This window comes from Triticum urartu, chromosome 5 (genome assembly GCF_003073215.2).
Source record: "Triticum urartu cultivar G1812 chromosome 5, Tu2.1, whole genome shotgun sequence".
Lineage (NCBI taxonomy): Eukaryota > Viridiplantae > Streptophyta > Magnoliopsida > Poales > Poaceae > Triticum > Triticum urartu.
The window spans coordinates 130,905,245-130,926,220 of record NC_053026.1 but is presented as its reverse complement, the minus strand read 5'-3'; the positions used below and the strand labels follow the sequence as shown (position 1 = coordinate 130,926,220).

The following is a 20,976-nucleotide window of genomic DNA, read 5'->3' as shown; positions in this document are numbered from 1 at the left end:
TGGAGTCTCCTAAGTGTTGCCCCTGGGCCTCATGGGGGCTCCCACCACGTCTTAGTGGAGGCCCCATGCTCCGCGCTGGTGGGAAGACAAGAAGACTAGTCTAGGTGCCAGACGTGGCTGTTCTTTTGCTTGCTTTCTGTAGCTAGTTTGCAACTTCTTGAATGAAATTTGGAGCTTTTGTGTCTTTCGTTCGCCAGTGTTGGAAATTTTCTCTCTTTTTGCTTTTTGTTCGCCTTTCCAATCGCGTCTCAGGAGGAGCGGTAGTTGCCTGTCGCTCTTCCTCGCGCGTCCCACACGCAGGGGATAGGTACGGTGTGCGCCCCTGGGCTCGCCCGCGACCACACCTTGCCGATGCCTTGCCGCCCCAGCTTTGGCGCCCTTAATCCTCGCGAGACGCCCTCGAACGAGCTTGTGGACATGTGCAACCTCTTAAGTCCGTGCATCCAGGCATCGCGACGTGGTGCGCTAGCCACAACCAGTCCACGCTCGGGAGCTTGCCCGAGGTAGGACGAGACAGCTCATGAGGCTTTCTAACCCTGCAGCTACAAGACGTCTTCTAAGGCCCAACGACTCTCGGCTCCTCAAGAAGGAAGATCTGGAAGATGCCCCTGGAAAGGCACGCCCTCGCGACGTAAGAGTAGACCTCAAGCACATCGAGCTAAGTTACCCTAACCGCACCTAGTGGAAACGCGGATATCACAACATAATATAAATGAGCATAGCATAACGATGCAAGCGACATGGTTCATTACACACCCCAGCAGGGCCCTCTACTTTTTTCAATGCAGGAGAAAAGAGGTAATGAAAGAAGTCATGCGACCACGGCAACTCCTAAGGCTCAGCCCCGGCAACACCCGAGCTCAGTCGGAGTCTTCCTCCTGTTTCACCGTGGTGTGCTGGCTATGCGGCTCGTCGCCCTCCCTGATCCGAGCCCGGCGGCGCAGCGGCTCATCGTAGTCGGCATCGCTCGTGCTCTGCCCAGAGGAGGAGCCCCCCTGCTGAAGCCGTTGCCAAGGGAAAGCTCACCGGCAGCGGCATTGTGGGGACCCCGACTCATAAGTCATGATCACCGAATGCACGTGTACAGTGATCCCAGAGATCAATGCTCACTGAACACAGAGAAGCTGAATAACAAGAGTCTTACATCCATACATACCGTCTTACATAAAATATGACCATTATGGTCAAGTCTTGAGTATAACTTCGCAGCGGAAATCTTCGTCGATAACTTGGACCGATGTCATATGCCTTAACCCTACAGGCATTCTGACTGGGAAACGTCCTAGCTCGCATGTTCGTCACCGAAGTATTCTTCATCATATCCTGTTCTTTCATGCCTGGCCAATAAAATAACCAGTGGCAAGCCAATGAGTACTTTGAATGTACTCGCAAGCAACCCAAGAGTGATAACAGAATAATTGTGCAAGGCTCTATTGCTAATTTGGCATTTTTACGGAAAGCTAGTTTTTCTCATGCAAGTATGATCATCATTTATCACGGACATGAATGTGTCTGGAACAAGTATCAGGAGGTTACAGACATCAACATTGAGAAAGAGTTATGAACAACTCATGCTCAAGCTCACCGTGACTTCCTCACGAATCACGTCAACAGATTTACCAAACCGTGTTGTTTTCCAGAAACTTATGGACATAGTCTAAGAAGAACCACCCAACTGTCCTTGACCATGGACACGGCTATTCGAATAGTTTGACACTCTGCAGAGGTTGCACACTTTATCCACAAGATCCGGGAAGCTTCCGTGTCATCCACGGCCCGTGGTACCTTAAGTACCCGGGGTAAGCACCCGATCACTACCTTTCCCTAGTCGTGACCAACATACAGCCCACTCGATTGGTAACAGCCCCCGTGCCAAACATTTTCACAATTTAATTTGGTGGAGCCACGCTCCCATACTCATCACATCTCACATGCACGGGGGTACCAACGGTGTGTTCGGTGCCTTGTGAAACAGTCATGGCCGCCAATCCAAGCACAATCCCGTCCCGAGAGTGACCACGTCACTCCCGTCACTAGTAATGCGGGCATCCATGCTAGCACGAACTAGGTAATCAATAATGCCCCGTCCCATAAGGGCTAGTGTGGTTGTACATGTTTGGTTGGGACGGTAGACAATCTTAAATCTAATCCGTCTCTGTAAACAACACTTTCATTAAGCCTCGGTACACTACCTCTCCACCAAGTAGTAACCTAATTCATCATCATCTCCCAGGGGCATTAGTGGCACCCACTGGGCTATATGCAAGTATGTCATCCACACTTGTTTCTTTCCATGCATAACCCTGACACCTTTTGTGTAGCCAACTACTATAGCATATTTCTACAATCCATCAGCACAACTTTAAACAAGGATAGAGTCATGAACAATGCAAGTATCAATGGGTATGCAACAGAGGCAAGCCCAGCAAGGTTGCCATTCAAGAACCATCATGCACTTGATGAAACAGTACAAATGTTCTCGTGATATAAAAGGGTTCAACATGGTCAAAGGGTTGCTTGCCTGGTTCGTCAGAGTCTTCAAATCTTCTGGTCCATCTCCAAGTATTTCGTCTACTTCGTCAACTAATGTCGGAAACAATCATAGTAAGCAACACAACAAGGTAGGAAATAAAAGTGCTCTAAAAATGTGAGTTGGACTTTTCTAGGATGCCCTTGGCCATATGAGGAATGAACAAAGTGGTTTCATTGGGGTTTGATCAATGGATATCTCTGAACATTTCAATCCGATGGAATCGAGGGATTTGTGGATAGCAATGGCATCCATTTAACAAAGGATGATTTTAGAATCTCCTAGGAGTTGGTTCCACTTAATTTGGAGTTCAAATGACTTCCCTATGAATTTGCAAAGTTGACAAATATGAAGAAATGGCTCATTATTTTGTGTGTCACAAAAAGTATTAAAAAATGTTCAAAACTAAGTTATGAACATAGAAGTATCTTGGATTTTGAATAATGGCATTTGGATCAATTTTGAGCTCTCTGTGATTTTCTAAATTTCATCACAGAATTGGAAGATGGGGTTTTATTGGATTTGTGTGAAGAGGGGTGTTCTGGAAAAATGTGCATGCTGGACCAATAGGTAGAGCATGATTTATGGAGTCACCGGAAATTTGAATCATCAAATTTGGAGTTAGGATGTTTTATCTATGGATTTTACAAGTTATCTGGAAAAAGAAAAGAGAATAAGGCATTACCCTTGTCCGGAGCACTGGGCGACAGATAGACAGTGGGCTGGCCCAGTGGCTCAGCCGCGCGGGTGGGGAGAGGTGACGTCAGAGGCGCGTTACAGGAGTGCGCCTTGGACTGGGGCAAGCGGATTTCCCCTGGCCCGTCTCCACTTAAATGGCGGGGCCCAGCTGCTGGGTCGCTGACGCGCGGGGCCCAGCGCTCAGGCCATCGCATACCTCCCGCTCGAACAGAGCAGAGGCAGGGGAGGTGAGGCCGAGCGGGCATCGGCGCTCTCCCGGGCGGCACGGGCCACCTCCGGCAGCGCCCGGCACACCGGCGGACTCAACGTGACGCGGAGCACGTGTACATGTGCATCACGCCCGCGGGGGAGCCCGGGAAGAGGAGGAGCTTCGGGTGCGGCGGACCAGGGTGCCGCCGAGGATGAACTTGCCGCCACGGCCTCCGGGGAGTGTAAATGGAGTGTGGGGGAGCTCCGTGGTGGTTGCGGTGATGCAATGACCGCCATAAGTGGAGAGGAGGGGGCTCGTACAGCGAGAATTTAGGCGATGACCGGCGGCTCTTCTCCGTCCATGGAAGAGGTTGGAGGGCACGGGAGGAGGTGCGGGTTGGTCAAGGGGTCGCTCGGAGGGAGAGAGAGCGAAGGGGCTCCAGAGGGAGGCCTGGGGTGGCCTTATATGGCGAGGCCACGGCCCGTGGACGCGGCCTATGGGCACCCGCAGAAATGGCCGTGGTGGCCACGGGAGGAGGCTCGGGGCTGTCTGCGGCGCTCGTGGGCATGGTCCAAGTCCGGGAGAAGGAAAGGGGGAGTAGGGCGTGCTCCAGGAGGGTCCCGAGCTCGTGCACCCATTGGCCGAGCCGGGCGGTGTTGTGCACGGGCAGAAAGGGGTGAGAGAGGGGGGGAGGAGGGGGCCTGCACGGCTGTCGTGTTGCGGACGTCGAGGCCCTAGAATGGCGCGAGGGGGAGGCTTGAGGTGGTCGGGGGACGCGTCGTCAACGGTCGGGAGCGCGATGACGTGCTCCAGAGCACGTCTTTGGCCGGTGTACGCGGCTTTTCACGCGCACCAGCGCGTCCACTTGTGTGTGGCAGCTACAGGGGAGAGTAAACAATGGGAAAGTGGCATTGGATGCCCTAGGGAGCCACTGGAGGAGCGGTGGGGTTAAGAGAAAGAGGGAAAATTGTTGTCCAGGGAAGAAAAATGGGTCTCTTCCCCCCTTAATCATTGATCCTTGGGCAGCAAAACATTTAGGAGTTAGAGGAGGACCAGATGAGGCTGTGGGAAGAGTTTTAGCTCATGGAGATTAGTAGAAGGGGTTGAAACATGCATTTGGAAATTCTACTAGAAGGTGTTTGATGGTGGTTTGGTCAAGCAAATGGATTCCACTTGACATGAGGATTAACAGGGTGAAATGGAACATATAATTAGGGTGTTCCACCAAATTTGATCTCATTTGGGCAAAGTGGCCAATGTAACTTTGGTAAACCCTGGAAATCAACAGAAATGGCTTCTCCAAGATTTAGTCATGAAAATCTATTCTCCTTGATGCACCACTTGGTGTAGTGTCATAATTTGAGGGTTTTAACATGTCCACAAAAGTTCAGATCAAAAGGAGACACTTGGCAATGTAGAGTTGTTCAAATTTGGTTCTGGATAGGAAAGGTTTTAGAACACTTTGATCATGATATCCTTCTCTCCAACTTGTGCCATTTGGTCTAGATGCATTATTACACCATTTGAAAATGTGCACCAAGTTTGAGAGCATTTGAACATGTTTGGCAGTGCAAAGTTGTTCAAACTTGGAAAAGGACAGAAATGGTTTTGAGGGGGTTTGATGATGTTTTCTTGATATGAAAGGCATGAGGCTTTGCAAGATCATAAAATATGTCATATGTGACATGCTAGAATTTTCTTGGAATTAATGAAGAAATTTCCTGTGTAAATATTTCAAAAGCTTGAAATATCCAGAAAGGGTTTTTGAGGGGTTTGACCAAAAATTTGAACATGACCATGTGTTGAAACTCGTATATATGGAAAATATATGTCCACTGAATTTCCTTGATTTTTATAAAATATTTTTAGAGCTTTAAAATAATTTTAACCTATTAAAGACCATTTCTGGCCTTAAGAAAAAGCCTTTAAATAAAATATGAAAATAACTTTTAAAATTATATTTTTGTGGTTTATGGGTGTCCTATGTCTAATAGGAGTCAAATATAATTTCTGAAAGATTTTTCACACCCTTCATTAAGTACTTGTAGTTCAAGTCTCAAGTTAGGGGCTTTTGGAAAACCTAATTTAGAAAATACTTTTTGGCCAAATTATTTTTAAAAGAAAATTATGTTCTAAGCTATACACATGGCATGAACATTGGGCAAAGTTTTGGATCAAGGAGATGAAGTATATGGGTTGGAGGATTTATTTGATTTTTAGAGCACTTGCAAACAGCAAAGCAAATCCAATCAAACAAAGACCAAACAATCAAAAGTTTTTGTCAAACCACATTTTATCATGATTTATTATCTTAAGTGTTGTGGCATGAAAATCAGGGTGTGACAGGCACCTTCGTGAAAGTGCGTTATATCGACTAGAGGGGGGTGAATAGGCGATTTTTATGAAAGTCTTCAAAACGTGGAAGTTATGAAGACAAACAGTAGAGATATGCCTATTACTATGCAGCGGAAGTTAGATTACACTAGGCAAGCCATGGTCAAGTATTCAATAGAGTGAAAGCACAATGACAAGGAGCTGCAGTGTAATAAGGATCAGGTAGGAAGAAGTTATGAAGCCAAACAAATCATACAGTTACGTTGTGAAGACAAAAGATATAGCAAGCATGCAATGGCTTCACAATGAGTAACAATAAGTAAAAGGAAGTGAAGATGAAACCAGTGACTCGTTGAAGACAATGATGTGTTGGACCAGTTCCAGTTGCTGTGACAACTGTACGTCTGGTTGGAGCGGCTAGGTATTTAAACCTTAGGACACACAGTCCCGGACACCCAGTCCTGAACACGCAGCTCAGGACACCAAGTCCTCACCGTATTCTCCTTGAGCTAAGGTCACTTAGTCCTCGCCCAATCACTCTGGTAAGTCTTCAAGGTAGACTCCCAAACCTTCACAGACTTCGTTCACTGGCAGTCCACAATGTCTCTTGGATGCTCTGAACGCGACGCCTAACCGTCTGGAGGATGCACAGTCCTCAAGTGTAATAAGTCTTCAGATCACACAGACAAGAAGACTTAAGTGATGCCCAATGTTCTCTGGCTCTGGGTGGTTAGGGATTTATCCTCGCAAGGAATTTTCTCTCAAAGGCTTCGAGGTGGGTTGCTATCAAACGACAAAAGCCGTGCACTGAAATCTGAGCAGCCAACCGTTTATGGTTGTAGGGGGTGGGCTATATATAGCCACTTGGCAACCCGACGTGATTTGTCCGAAATGACCCTGGGTCACTAAGGAACTGACACGTGTCCCAACGGTCAGATTTCAAACTCTCATGGCAACTTTACTTGGGCTACAAGCAAAGCTGACTTGTCCGGCTCTGAACAAGATTCGCTCTCATTGTCTTCACTCGAAGACATAGGTTTTTGGTATAGGCATCACTTCAGTCATTCTAACTGGTTCTCCTGGACCCCACTTAACAGTACGGTGGTTCCTATGACTCAACACAAAAGAAAAAGAACTACGAAAGATCTAAGTCTTCGAGCTCCATAGGCTTCATAACGTGTCTTCTTTTGTCATAGTCTTCAATGTGAATATCTTCATATACCACCTTTGACTTCAATGTCTTCATACATTTTTAGGGGTCATTTCTGGTAGTAAAACCAAATCAATGAGGGACTTCTACCTATGTTATCCTGCAATTCTCACAAACACATTAGTCCCTCAACTAGGTTTGTCGTCAATACTCCAAAACCAACTAGGGGTGGCACTAGATGCACTTACACTTCACCATCGCCGTCATCGTCGTTGTCACTCTCTGGGCAGCACCCCAGACGTCGGCCGCTCTCCCCAAAGACCCTGATGTAGAGGGCCGCGGTGCCGTCATACTTGAAGTCGAGGGTGCACCTCCCATGCAGACCACGCGCGCGGACAAATGGTTACCACCTGCGGTTCAGGAACACATTGCCAGTGGTGATGACTTCAACATCCACCCACGAGGCCTTGCTGCAACAGCTGTCGGCCTGCAACCAGAGGCCGCCAGGCCCTCCAGTCGATAGCGCGCTCGTGAAGGAGCGCGGAAGCTGGAACCAGATGCCCGCTGGCCTCTTCGACCAAATGATGAACTCCACAGGCATGTCGGTCGAGTGGGAGCGCGGTTGCGGTGGCCAGACGATCACCGTGCGCCTCCCCCCATCGCCCAGGTCGCCCTATCCACGTCAGCCCCTGCCGCGGGAGGAAGCCCCACCACGGCTACCGGAGGCAACGCCGACCGTCGGAGGAATGCGCCCGCGCCCCTGAGAGGCCGCTGTCAGGGTCGCCGCGTGCTTTCGAGACTACCCACAACCTCTCTTTGGTGGCGGCGAGCCCGACCCCTCCTTGGGGGCTTTTCCCTTCTCCACGGCAGAAAACCTTTGGCGCCATGGGCGCTTCGGCAAGACGGTATGACAAGAAGGAAGAAGAAGCAACAAGCAGCGAGAAGGCGGAGATGAGCAGGGGGCTCTGCCCCTCCCCCCATTTATAACCAGAGGGAGGCCAACCGCCGGCCTCCATGATCCCCAGTAATGATGATCATTTCACATGCAGCAGGCTCTTGTCAAGTCGAACGGTTGTCGAGGCAGCATGGGGAGGTGGAGACGCCCACACCCCATCAAGCACCACGCGTCGACCGGGGACGCAGGCGGTTGGGGCCCGCGGCACTTCGCCCTTGCCCTTTGGCTTCGCTTCGAGGCCAAGTCCTAGTGCGCCTTGGGCCCGGGGGCTACTATCAGCGTTCTGGGAACTGGGGTACCCAGATTTGCTTGCCTGTGGCCCACGGCATGACTCGACCGATGGCTTGGTACAACCCTCTTCAGCACCAACAACATAAGACCCTCGCGAGGGTCCAAGCCTCGCGAGGCGAACGACGCCAAGACCTCTAGAAGGAGTGGCCTCCTTGGGCTCGCTCCTGAGGGGTGGAGATTTCCATGCGAGCCCTCAGCTTGTGAGGTTCAGATGATGCAAGCCATGACGACCAAGGCCAGGCGGGCACCAGCGGGCACAGTACAGCAGGTTTCCTCTTTGGTGCTAAAGAGGCAAGCGCAGGCGCGGAGTCCCAAGGAATCAACCAAAGGTTTCCATTTCCATACTAAAAGACCAAGACCACCAGGACGGCAGGACAGAGGTCATCACCGAGCCCACCACAACGTCACGACCACAAGCTTTGCAGGCGCAGACCACCTTTCGCTAGGATAAGATGTACTAGTTGTCTCCCTTCAAATTTGGCCTTGTGGGATCCCTTCCCGCCTTCATTTTGGGAAGTGGACCAAAGCCACTATAAGTATAGCCTAGCCACCACCATAGAGAGGGGATTCAGACCATCCACACCCTCACACGTACAAGAACACACCTCCTAAGGTTGTTCTTCCACTGTGCTAGTTCATCCTCAGCCCACCTCGAGGCTAATCCACCACAAAGCAGGAGTAGGGTATTACACCGCAAGGTGGCCCGAACCTGGGTAAACTGCCTTGTCCCGTTCTTCCACAGTTCATCGAGCTAGGTCGTGAGATCGACGAGTTGGCAGACTGGGGAGGTTAAGTTCTTCGCATGCACCCCAGAGTTCGAATCATTGGGTCTGTGGAGCCCCGAATCCGACAATTTGTGAAAAGAAAACCATCGTATATAAATCACAAGAAAATTTTGAACAACAAAAAGCAATTATTTGAATTAGTTTTAGTGCAACAGAAACATTCTAGAGTTTGAAAAATACCATAAAAAGATAATCCTTGGGAAAAAATTATTATGGAAATATTTCTTACTGAATTTTAAAAGTTAAATGAAATGATTTAAGAACACTCTCAAACACACAATATTTTTCAAAAGTTTCTATATGGAGGGGAGAATATTAGAAAAGAAACTAAAGATAATAAAGGTCCTAATATAATTCAAAATTTTATTTTTGTCCAAGTTTTACTTAATAAAAACATGGTTAAAATTTTGGGGTGTTACAAAATCTACCCCCCTTAAAGAAAATCTCGTCCTCGAGATTTGTTAAGGTGGTCACCAGAATTATGTCTACCTCTCCGAGGTGATACTACTGAATTAAATATCTGACTGATGCGATTTAGATGCAGTTTACAGTGAGGGTACTGATAATTGGTGCAACTATAGTTAGGTACTGGTGTGGTGGATTTTAGTTCTACGGCTAGGGAAACTGAGGATTTGCTATTTAGAGATACGACAAATTTGAAAAAAGTATGATTTGAAGTTCCAAACTTTACTTTTCGTACTCTAGTGTACAGTGCCCTCTTCTACTGACACGTGGACCCTGGGCCCACTGTCAGTCTCTTCTTCTTCCTCCATCTCTCCTCTCCTTCTCTCTCGCACGCGCTTTCTCCACCTGCGGCGTCTAGAGCATAGGACATCTAGGACCGTACTGCGGTAGTGTGCAACATGGTTGCTGCTGGTGCAGCGTGCACTCACCTCATGAGCCAGCACCTTCTCGGCACTGCTTGCGGATTCGCCTCCAAACACCGGCAATCAAGCGGCGAGTGGAGTTGGTGGACTTTGCTCACCGTGCACCGAGATCGAGCTATAAAAACAACCGTGATTCTTTCTCTCTTCTACCTCACACCTTGCCTCACTTCCCCTTCTTCTTCCTTCTTCTTGTTACAGGAGGTCGAGGTGAAGCCCCAATGGAGGACATATTTTCGAATGTGATCACGATTCTCCTGGTCGGGATGTTGGCGGCGTTGGTTGGTATCTCGCTACTCCTATGTGCGATGGTTTTAGATGATCACCATGATGCTACTGCTTGAGTGGTGGCTCCCCATGGCGGCGGTGGTCATGAGGACTAGACATTAGTGTTGGTTAAGAGTGATTGTTAGTGCATGTGGCGGTAGGTTTCGCATAAATAAGACCCACAAGTTTTCTGTGAAAAACTATGGTGTGGTGTTAGTGATCCGACAAATGAGGTGTTTGATTAGGTGCCAAGGGTGTGTGGTCTCTGCACTTCGTGCATGTGGTGGAGTGAGTGTGGCTTCAAGCAGGATGTCGTGGCGGTGCGTGAATTAATTCTATGTTGGTAAAATTATTTGCCGTGGTGGTCCTTAATAAAGTCTCAATCTGAGATTTGTTATGGGTGAAAAATCGATTATAAATCATGGCAGCAAAATTACTCATATGCAACTTCAACCAAACCATTCACTCATAGGGTAAATCCTGAGATGCGACACAGATATCAAATCATACAATTAAACACTAGACTAACGATCACAACCATGGTGTCTATGGTACAAAGGTAAGATCGCTAGGGTTCTGAGGAAATATCCCCGGCATTGGGACACATCCTTCTTCCTCCGGGGAAATTCGATGGAGGGGTCGGAGAATGTTCCCTCCTTAGTTTGGCAATAGTGGTCTGTCGATGACGATCTGAGGATTCAAAATAGCAAGAGTCTGGAGGAAGTCCATCACTTGCTGGGCCAAATGCTCCTGTGTGATGACATATTGAACAAGGTTGGCCAGCATTGGATCTCTCTCTGATTGTCCGCAGGGGAAAGATGCTTCTTCTCTGGGTGCTGCACGGCTCGTGTAGTAGTGATACCCCCTTTCACTAGAACGAGGCACTGCGAACCAAAGACGGGTAATCACTTCGTAGGCAGCAATTTCTATAGCCATTTCTGAAGTTCGCATAGATTTCCCAATGAAAACGACATTTGTAGGGTCTTGGTTTGGGTCTACTAGTGGGATGTGCACGACTACCCAATATTTCAAGGCGTTGTGGTTGATCCTCGATTTGAATAGCTCGTACTAGGGTGGTTGAGTGGAGCCAAGAGTGTTGCGGGTGAAATCCCACAATATATTGACAAAACTACCCGGGGTTGCATCTAGGGTTCTCAGATGAATCCCAAGGTGCGACATGGGGGAAATGGTTGTGGAGGCAGTGTACAAAGTGAGGGATGGTGGTTATAGTCACGAGAGTGGCCTCTTATATAGTGTCTGGCTAGGAAACATATTTCAGTGTGGGTACGATTTTGGGTATCGGCTCTGTTCTAGAGTGGTCGGGGTCAAAGTCGCAGATATAAATCACAAAATGTGACGTATTACTGTTGTTGTTGGTTAGGGAGGTAGGTTGGGCACCGACTGCTGAAAGGTGTCGACTGGCCACTGCAGGTTGTCGGATAGGATGGGCTTGACTATGGACACGGAAGGATGTGGATGGTGTGGAGACCTAAGGACAGTGACCAGGCTATGATAGGATTAGCCAATGGTCAGTCTAGCTCTGGTACCAAGATTGTCATTGCCAGATTTTCTGAGACATAAAATCCCAGCAAATAACCCTTGTGTCATCACCGTCCCCAGGATTTTACTGTTGTTGGTGGACACTTCCTTGATATAGAATTCCAAGTAGTTACAAGAATTTGAATACAAGACCATAAAGGTCCATTGAGTATATCAAGGATCTCTAGTGGTGGATGACGGAAGCGACTCGTGGATCTCCAACGTTGATGGGACTCCATTCCCACTGGAACAACTGGCCTAGCTAACTTCTATCTCAAGTGGCTGCTATCTCCAATTTCTAGGTTGCAAGGTGTCTTCGTAGTCCTCGTCTCCGAATTGTAAATTTGGCCAAGACAATAGCCAAATACAAGCCAGTGAGTACGCTTGAATGTGCTCGCAAATATCATGAACAAAAGATATAATAAAAGCAGGCAGAATGCATGCAACTAATTCTAAGTATATTCTACCATGTCGTGATAAGAATTTAATGCTATCATGTGAAGTATTATATATGCACAATTAATAAAGGTTGTCAACTAATATCAGTAAGGTATAAGTAAATCATAATGTTGCATAGAAATTTAGATTCGGGCCTCAGGAGGTAGAACCGTCCCAAAGGAACCCAAGAGAAAAAGGTAAAACAATGCCACAGTTGGATGTCTTCGCGACGCCACACAAAGGGCTTTACTTCAATTGGAATTAAAGGCAAAGGGAATTCTAGGTGCTAGAACCGCCCGGTGAATTCCAAAAGAAAATAATATATGAGCCAGTCAGGTGTCTGAAGTGACGCCTCGAAAGGTCTTGAAAATAAATACCACAGTCGGGTGTCTGAAGCGGCGCCTCGTAAAGGGCTTACAAGAAAATAAAAACACGAGTATCCAGGTGGTAAAACCTTCCCAGAGATACTCAACAATTAATATAAGAGAAAGGGTTAGTCCATAATAACATCAGTGATCACAATCTTCCATCGTAAATCATAACCAGTTTCTGATTTAGTTCCTTTTTCCTCCGAAGACCAACACTAAAACCGACACTTGACCGATCCCAGACTATAGTCCTTAACCGCGGACACAGCTATTTGAATAGGTTTTATACTCTGCAGAGGTTGTACCCTTTACCCACAATTTCTTTAGTCAACACCGAGACATTGACTAATTCCAGTTACAGCCTTTCGGTTGACAACACACCTAACTAGCACACACCAACTTAAATTTCCTGATGTCGAGAATCACCGAAAGCATCTCTCAAGAAAACTCTAAGACGGAGAGGTCACAACCTTGCATGGGATCACAATTTATACCGCGCGCTAACTAAGGGGTGCCCTCCTCTCGGCCTCCGCCGGAAACACCCATGCCCCCTGACCCGATGACTGGCATTATTCCTGGAACCGGGAAACCCGCATCATGGCCCTCTGTATGGTGTGCACAGGAAATGGGTTAACAACTTACTAAATCGTACCCTACCTATGGAAGGGACAAGTGGGAGCATGAATCAAGTATGGGGGTTACCGGAACAAGACTCGATCTATCGTCAACTCAGGAGATTTATATTTTCTTGCAATGATTAGCACAATATATTTCCTTGGTGGTACCCAACAGGGCCACCCCATGGCATGTCCCAACATGCACTCACTATTCATACTCGTCACAACGAGATCCATGTCTCACGGTCACTTTCACTAGTGAAAGATTCTTTCCTGCATGTTAGTCAGAACAAATATAGCCATGGGTGTCACGAGGCAATAACCACATCCACATGAGTTCATGTCATGTCTAAGTGAAACAATTCTATCAAAGAATCCTCACATGCCTAAATATCATTATGCAAATTTTTATTTGAATTACCATACACATGATCAAAATTATTCTAGCAAGCAAACAACCAAACTTTCACCATATCAAGTGTTAAAGGTGCTTGCCTTGAGCATGCAGAAAGGTTGGGTGTACTTCACAAGGTTTTGAAAACATCATCTTCCCTCCACTTTCCTATTTTCAAAATAATGCAAATCTCACATAAAACCATAATAGTACAAAAAGCTGTTTGTAAATTTTTGAAATAAATACTAAGATAAATTAGATAAAATTTTAGGAATAACAGAAAAAGAATCAAGTTGTTTGGAGTTGTGCTTTAAAAACTAAAGGCGGTCAAAGTTGTAGTCAAATCTATTTTTAATTTAAAACTTAAAAAGAAAACGGTCCGGACATAAATACGTCTCCCTGCAGGGTAAACGTACTAAGCCGAACGCGCCAGCGATTTAGACGGAAAAGAATAGAATCCTGGCAGATGGGTCCCCCCGTCAGGTTTGAAAATCGCGGGCGAGAACAGAGAGGAGGAGGGGGTGGTCACCGGCAGCGATCGACGACGATCCAGGGGATGGCGGTGGTGCAGGTGTGCACAGGGTGCTTGTCCGCATCGGTGGGTGGTGTATTTGGTCGCCGACGAGCAGCGTAACGACGGCGACGTCGACTCCGGCGGACGGCGGCTTCTGGTGATGTGGGATCTCATCGGAGGGACCTCCGAACGTCAAATTGACGCACGGGTCAGATGAAGAAACGTATTTTGAGGCTACTGGTGAAATTTGGGAGGTGGAGGTGGACGAACGGCATCGGTTTCTTCTCGGGATCAAAGGCGGATCGGGCGGCCGGAGTTGGGGAAGAAGACCTCCCCGAGGCCGTTAGATCCCTCTGGTGTGCGATTGGGAATGGGTGGAGGTGGTGTGTGCTCAAAACGGGGCTTGGATTGCCGTTTTAAAACCCGAGCGGCGATGATAGGAGACGATCGGATCACGCCGGAGTTGATTTGGCCGGTGGAGGTAGCTATGGCCGATGCGCGTGGACGGTGGGTGTCGATGTGATCGGTGGAATCTCCTCAAAGCGCCAGCGCGCTCGATTCCAAGCTCCACCGCCTCGCCCACAGTGAATCTCCCGTACGGCCATGGCGGACGACGCCAGCTCCGGCGACTGACAACAGGGCCTGAGCTGTCTAGACGGTGGTCTGGCGTCGCGAGGTAGTGCCGCGTGGAGGAAGGGGTAGGCCTGGGCAGTGCGGGGTGTAATGGCGCGTCGGTGGCAGTGGCTAGCTGGCGGCTGCCCGTGGCTTGGCCGGCAGCCATTGCACCGGTCTGGTGCCCCGCTGGTCGGTGCTATCGACTGGCGAGTGGGTCAGGGCGTAGTCTAGAAGGTTTGCAATGAAGGGGAGGAAGAGCTCCTCTGATTTTTTTTCCCAAAATCAGTATGGTGCACAGAAGGTGTTCGACGAAATGCCAATGCTAGCTAGGCATTTTTGAAAAATTTGAAACTTTTTGTGGAGGCTCTCTGATGCAGTTCTTAGATGCTGTAAAAGTTCCAGAATTGTTGGAGTAGGAGAGATTGGGTTTTAAGCAAGGAATATGAATCTGGTCCAAATTTCATTCAAATGGAATTTGAATTATTTGAACTATGGACCTGAATGTTTTTAAGAAATTGAATGAGGGTATTGATGTTTTGTTGTAGTAGGATTTGTGAGGCCAGAAGTGCTAAGGAGATCATAGTTCCTTTGCAATCCACAAGAATCAATAATTGTTGGAAAATTGGGTTTAGAAATAATTTGAATAACAAAAGAAATTTTTGTGTGGGTAGAATGAGGTATGGATTCTGCCATAGGGCAGGGGAGGTGCTTGAGAACACATTTTGAAATAAATTTGGGTCTAAAAGGGCCCCAACTTTTTTTAAAAAAAATAAAACAAATTAGACAATTGAAGAAAAAATTACTTCCATAATAATTTAAAATATGAAACTTTTCAGGATATTTGTGAAAAGAAAACCATCATATATAAATCACAAGAAAACTTTAAACACCAAAAAGAAATTATTTGAATTAGTTTTAGTGCAACAAAAACATTCTAAAGTTTAAAAAATACCATAAAAGATAATCTTTGGGCAAACTTTTATTATGGAAATATTTCTTACTGAATTTTAAAAGTTAAATGAAATGATTTAAGAACACTCTCAAACACACAATATTTTTCAAAATTTTCTATATGGAGGGAAGAATATTAGAAAAGAAACTAGAAATAATAAAAGTCCTAATATAATTCAAAATTTTATTTCTGTCCATGTTTTACTTAACAAAAGCATGGTTAATTTTTTGGGGTGTCACATAGGGTCACCGCTAAGAGGGTGACCAGATTGGTGATCCTTTCTTGATCAAAAAGTTGGTGGAGATTGTTTTGGAAGATCAGCTTCCTCAGCCTAGGATCATATCATGTCCCTTGGGCCTGGTTGGCATTGAAGTCGGTTTATCGTCTGGCTTCCCAGGAGGTGAGCCACCCACAGTACCTTGTACCATCAATAACTTCTTATAAGAATTCTATGGGTATGTTACCATTTCAAATGGTTTATGCATCATCATGTAATCTACCTTGAAGATAAAACATAAAGCACATTGTCCTGTTAAACAACAAAATAATGATTCGGATTGGCTCGGGAGAAAATGTTACTTGACATGAGTGCTTTAGGTGAATGTCAGAATTAATCTTATGAAAATACTAAGATGTTTGACAAGTGTTGGCCACTGACCACAATACTTTTTTTGCTCACGCAAGCATAAACACTGAAGATGTTCACCGACACCACTTCATAGACTCCAGTGTAATTACAACCAATTAAAACATAAAGAGTGCAGCTAAAAGGTTGACATGACAAATACTAAGCGTTCATTCAACACCACATAGATGCTCCTCTACTAAAATGCCCACGGGTTCTCCCTGCGGATCTTCTCCTCGTCCTCTGGCAAGTAGTCGTTCTCGATGTTGAAGAAATTACGGATCTCCTCTGGAGGTTTGCCACTAATCATGTCTGCAGCAGTCTGGCAAGTCAGGTCGAACAACCCCTTGATGTCGAGGTAACTTGCAACCTGAGAGGGGGTAGAAAGAACCATAGGGTGTCAGAGAGAAGCATTAATGGCTATAGAACATGGATAATTAGATAGATCGTCTTGCATTAAGATTACAAGCTAATAAAACACAAAACAACACATGAAGTGACCTATCATGTGAGAGAGAAGCATTAATATATGTAGCATAATCATAAAACATAAAACAACACATGAAGTGACCTATCGTCTGATGTTTCCGCATGTTAATCACATAAAATTTGCTGGCACAATGATAGTGCATTTGGTAAGTTCACACTGATCATAATAAAGCTTCATAGGTTACACATAACAATGACATACACATATCAATGAAACATATCAGATCACAAGATGATACCCTAACCTATTTACTAGGATTTTGTATGGCCGACCAATGTGTACATCACTAATAAATCATAGTCATGTATAATCTAAACCTAATCTAGTCCAATCGAATCGAACCAAATCTACCTTGATGCTTGTACGAGGAGTCCATCCAATCTAATATAAACAGTAGCAAGACGGGCAAGCCCAATCTAGATTCGAGTGCTAAAAGGGGAACATCAAGAAAAAGTAGATCTAGAAAAACGAAATGGTCGAATTGAAGGATATCATACCTTGATGAGTTCGAAGAGGGTGTCAGGGTCGACGTTGATGAATTCTGCGTCCCAGATCTTGAGGTCCTCGGCTAGGGTGGCAGGAGCCATGGTGTCAGACGCAGTAGCACATGTGGCTCCACTAGAGACGTCGACTGTCTTGGCCAGGACATGTTTATTGCAGTACTCGATGACCTTGGAGAGGACCTTGGAGTTGATGTTGGGTATCGGGATGCCTTTGTCGGCGTAGTCATCCTCGATCATGTGGCGGATGGTCTGCGACTCCATGGTGACTGCCTCCTCCACCTCGAACTCCTCGCCATCGGCCGACTTGAGCATTATCATCTTCTTCTCACATGCCTCTACGGTCGCCATCTGCTGGATCTGGTCTAAGGTGGGGGCGGATGAATTGGGGATTGGGCAAACCCTAGAAACACAGCGATGGTGACGACGGCAGAGGAGAGGAAAAGATGGGAGATTTGGTTGTTGTGGGGTGGGCTGGGCTAGGTTCCAGGGGAATTTATTTATTGAGGCGGGGCAACACATGAATGGACACCTATCTATCATACATCACAAGGAAACGAAGACAAGTACTACCAAACCAATTCGAACCAAATTTGGACGGGATTTGTTTTATGAGATCTGTAGGAGCAAGGGTCCGAGTACATATTCCACCGTCCGATCTATATCTAGCGCATGCAAGGCCAGCGGTTGCACTTTTACAAAAAGGCTTCCGCCACTCCGCTCTTTACTTTTGCACAAAACCACTTTGTCTCCCCGTGCAACCTCATCCCTCCCCCAACGTCCTCCAGCCAGTCATGGATCCCGATCTAGCATGGTGGGCACCACACCATCCCGCGCCTCAATGCCACACATGCCTCCTCTTTATCGCGGTCGCCCACCACCACCAGGACCCCCTTCTCCGGCCATCTCCTCTATGCCATTCCTCGTCTCCTCCAATGCCGACCTTTGCAAGTACGTGACCAACACTGTAGTTCCTCGATGCATCGTGAATTTCCTCCTCTGTTCCAACAGCCCCACCACCCACCATCACCACCACCTCCCCTTCCTCCTCCTCGGCAGTGGTAGCGGCTAGGCGAAACCCTAGCAGGGTGAGGAAGAGGAAACATGGTGGTGGTGGAAGATAGGAAAGATGGATGATTTTGTTGTTGTAAGATGGGTTGGGCTTCTAGGGTCCGGGTTGGGATATTTAATGGGGGAGGGTCGGCAACGCCTGGTAGGATAGAGTGTCGGACCTCACAAGGAAGTGACCCAAATTTGGACCGTGTAGATGGATTAAACATTTATCAATGTTAAATCATGGGACATAGTTGTATTGTGGTTTCCTAATTTGGCTTCTGCCTGAGCACTAAAGTTTGTCATAGACACTTAAATTTAAGTTTCTATATACGAGAAGATTGTACTTACGATAAAAAGTGCTCATTGCAAATATCCTAGACATGTTAAATATATGATTCAAAGAAGAAATGTAGAGTTCGTTGGTCTCCATCTACCATCAAATATTATGCAATAATATTCAATGCTTTGGTGGACTGGGGATTAGGGAAAACCCTAGTGTGATAGCGGTGGCGGTGGAAGAGAGGAAAGATGGGCGCTTTGTGAAGGAAATATGCCCTAGAGGCAATAATAAAGTTATTATTTATTTCCTTATATCATGATAAATGTTTATTATTCATTCTAGAATTGTATTAACCGGAAACATAATACATGTGTGAATACATAGACAAACAGAGTGTCACTAGTATGCCTCTACTTGACTAGCTCGTTGACCAAAGATGGTTATGTTTCCTAACCATAGACATGAGTTGTTATTTGATTAACGAGATCACATCATTAGGAGAATGATGTGATTGACTTGACCCATTCCGTTAGCTTAGCACTCGATCGATTAGTATGTTGTTATTGCTTTCTTCATGACTTATACATGTTCCTATGACTATGAGATTATGCAACTCCCGTTTACCGGAGGAACACTTTGTGTGCTACCAAACGTCACAACGTAACTGGGTGATTATAAAGGTGCTCTACAGGTGTCTCCGAAGGTACTTGTTGGGTTGGCGTATTCAAGATTAGGATTTGTCACTCCGATTGTCGGAGAGGTATCTTTGGGCCCACTCGGTAATACACATCACTTAAGCCTTGCAAGCATTGCAACTAATGAGTTAGTTGCGGGATGAGGTATTATGGAACGAGTAAAGAGACTTGTCGGTAACGATATTGAACTAGGTATTGAGATACCGACGATCGAATCTCGGTCAAGTAACATACCGATGACAAAGGGAACAACGTATGTTGTTATGTAGTTTGACCGATAAAGATCTTCGTAGAATATGTGGGAGCCAATATGAGCATCCAGGTTCCGCTATTGGTTATTGACCGGAGACGTGTCTCGGTCATGTCTACATAGTTCTCGAACCCATAGGGTCCGCACGCTTAAAGTTCAATGACGGTTATATTATGAGTTTATGTGTTTTGATGTACCGAAGGAGTTAGGAGTCCCGGATGAGATCGGGGACATGACGAGGAGTCTCAAAATGGTCGAGACATAAAGATCGATATATTGGACGACTATATTCGGACTTCGGAAAGGTTCCGAGTGATTTGGGTATTTTTCGGAGTACCGGAGAGTTACGGGAATTCGCCGGGGAGTATATGGGCCTTATTGGGCCATACAGGAATAGAGGAGAGAGGCCAAAAGGAAGGAGGCCTATGCCCCCCCTCTGGTCCAAATTGGACAAGGGGTGCAGCCCCCTTTTCCTTCTCCCTCTCCACCTCTTTCCTTCTCTCCTACTCCAACAAGGAAAGGAGGAGTCCTACTCCCGGTAGGAGTAGGACTCCCCCCTTGGCGCGCCCTTCTCCTAGGCCGGCCGCCTCCCCCTTGCTCCTTTATATACAGGGGAAGGGGGGCACCTCTAGACACACAAGTTGTTCAAGTTGATCGTCTCTTGCTCCTTCATGACTTATACATGTTCCTATGACTATGAGATTATGCAACTCCGAATAGCGGAGGAACACTTAGTGTGCTATCAAACATCACAACGTAACTGGGTGATTATAAATATACTCTACAGGTGTCTCCAATGGTGTTTGTTGAGTTGGCATAGATCAAGATTAGGATTTGTCACTCCGATTATTGAAGAGGTATCTCTGGGCCCTCTCGGTAATGCTCATCACTATAAGGCTTGCAAGCAATGTGACTAAAGAGTTAGTTACGGGATGATGCATTACAGAACGAGTAAAGAGACTTGTCGTTAACGAGATTGAACTAGGTATGAGGATACCGATGATCGAATCTCGAGCAAGTAACATACCGATGGAAAAGGGAACAATGTATGTTGTTATGCAGTTTGACCGATAAAGATCTTCATAGAATATGTGGGAGCCAATATGAGCATCCAGGTTCCGCTATTGGTTATTGACCGGAGACGTGTCTCGGTCATGTCTACATAGTTCTCGAACCCGTAGGGTCCGCACGCTTAAAGTTCGATGACAGTTATATTATGAGTTTATGTGTTTTGATGTACCGAAGGAGTTCGGAGTCCCGGATGAGATCGGGGACATGACGAGGAGTCTTGAAATGGTCGAGACGTAAAGATCGATATATTGGACGACTATATTCGGACTTCAGAAAGGTTCCGAGTGATTCGGGTATTTTTCGGAGTACCGGAGAGTTACGGGAATTCGCCGGGGAGTATATGGGCCTTATTGGACCATACGAGAATAGAGGAGAGAGGCCAAAAGGAAGGAGGCCTGCACCCCCCCTCTTGTCCGAATTGGACAAGGGGTGCAGCCCCCTTTTCCTTCTCCCTCTCCTCCTCTTTCCTTCTCTCCTACTCCAACAA

At 46.5% G+C, this 20,976-nt stretch overlaps 1 protein-coding gene across 1 annotated transcript; it reads right to left on the bottom strand.

Annotated features, from left to right (window-relative positions):
- Nucleotides 1-16,133: 16,133 nt before the first annotated feature.
- On the bottom strand, nucleotides 16,134-17,642 carry LOC125555765 (SKP1-like protein 1). The gene is made up of 2 exons (XM_048718620.1): nucleotides 17,135-17,642; nucleotides 16,134-16,517 (listed from the first exon to the last, which is right to left on the bottom strand). Exons 1-2 carry the CDS (start codon nucleotides 17,486-17,488, stop codon nucleotides 16,347-16,349), a joined length of 525 nt encoding a protein of 174 aa, XP_048574577.1. The 5' UTR covers nucleotides 17,489-17,642; the 3' UTR covers nucleotides 16,134-16,346.
- Nucleotides 17,643-20,976: the final 3,334 nt, after the last annotated feature.

Excerpts from the sequence above, each read along its gene's own strand:
- LOC125555765 (XM_048718620.1), bottom strand. The coding sequence starts at position 17,488 with ATGGCGACCGTAGAGGCATGTGAGAAGAAGATGATAATGCTCAAGTCG. Across the intron at positions 16,518-17,134 it reads CCCTCTTCGAACTCATCAAG|GTTGCAAGTTACCTCGACAT; the intron begins GTATGATATCCT and ends ACCCCCTCTCAG.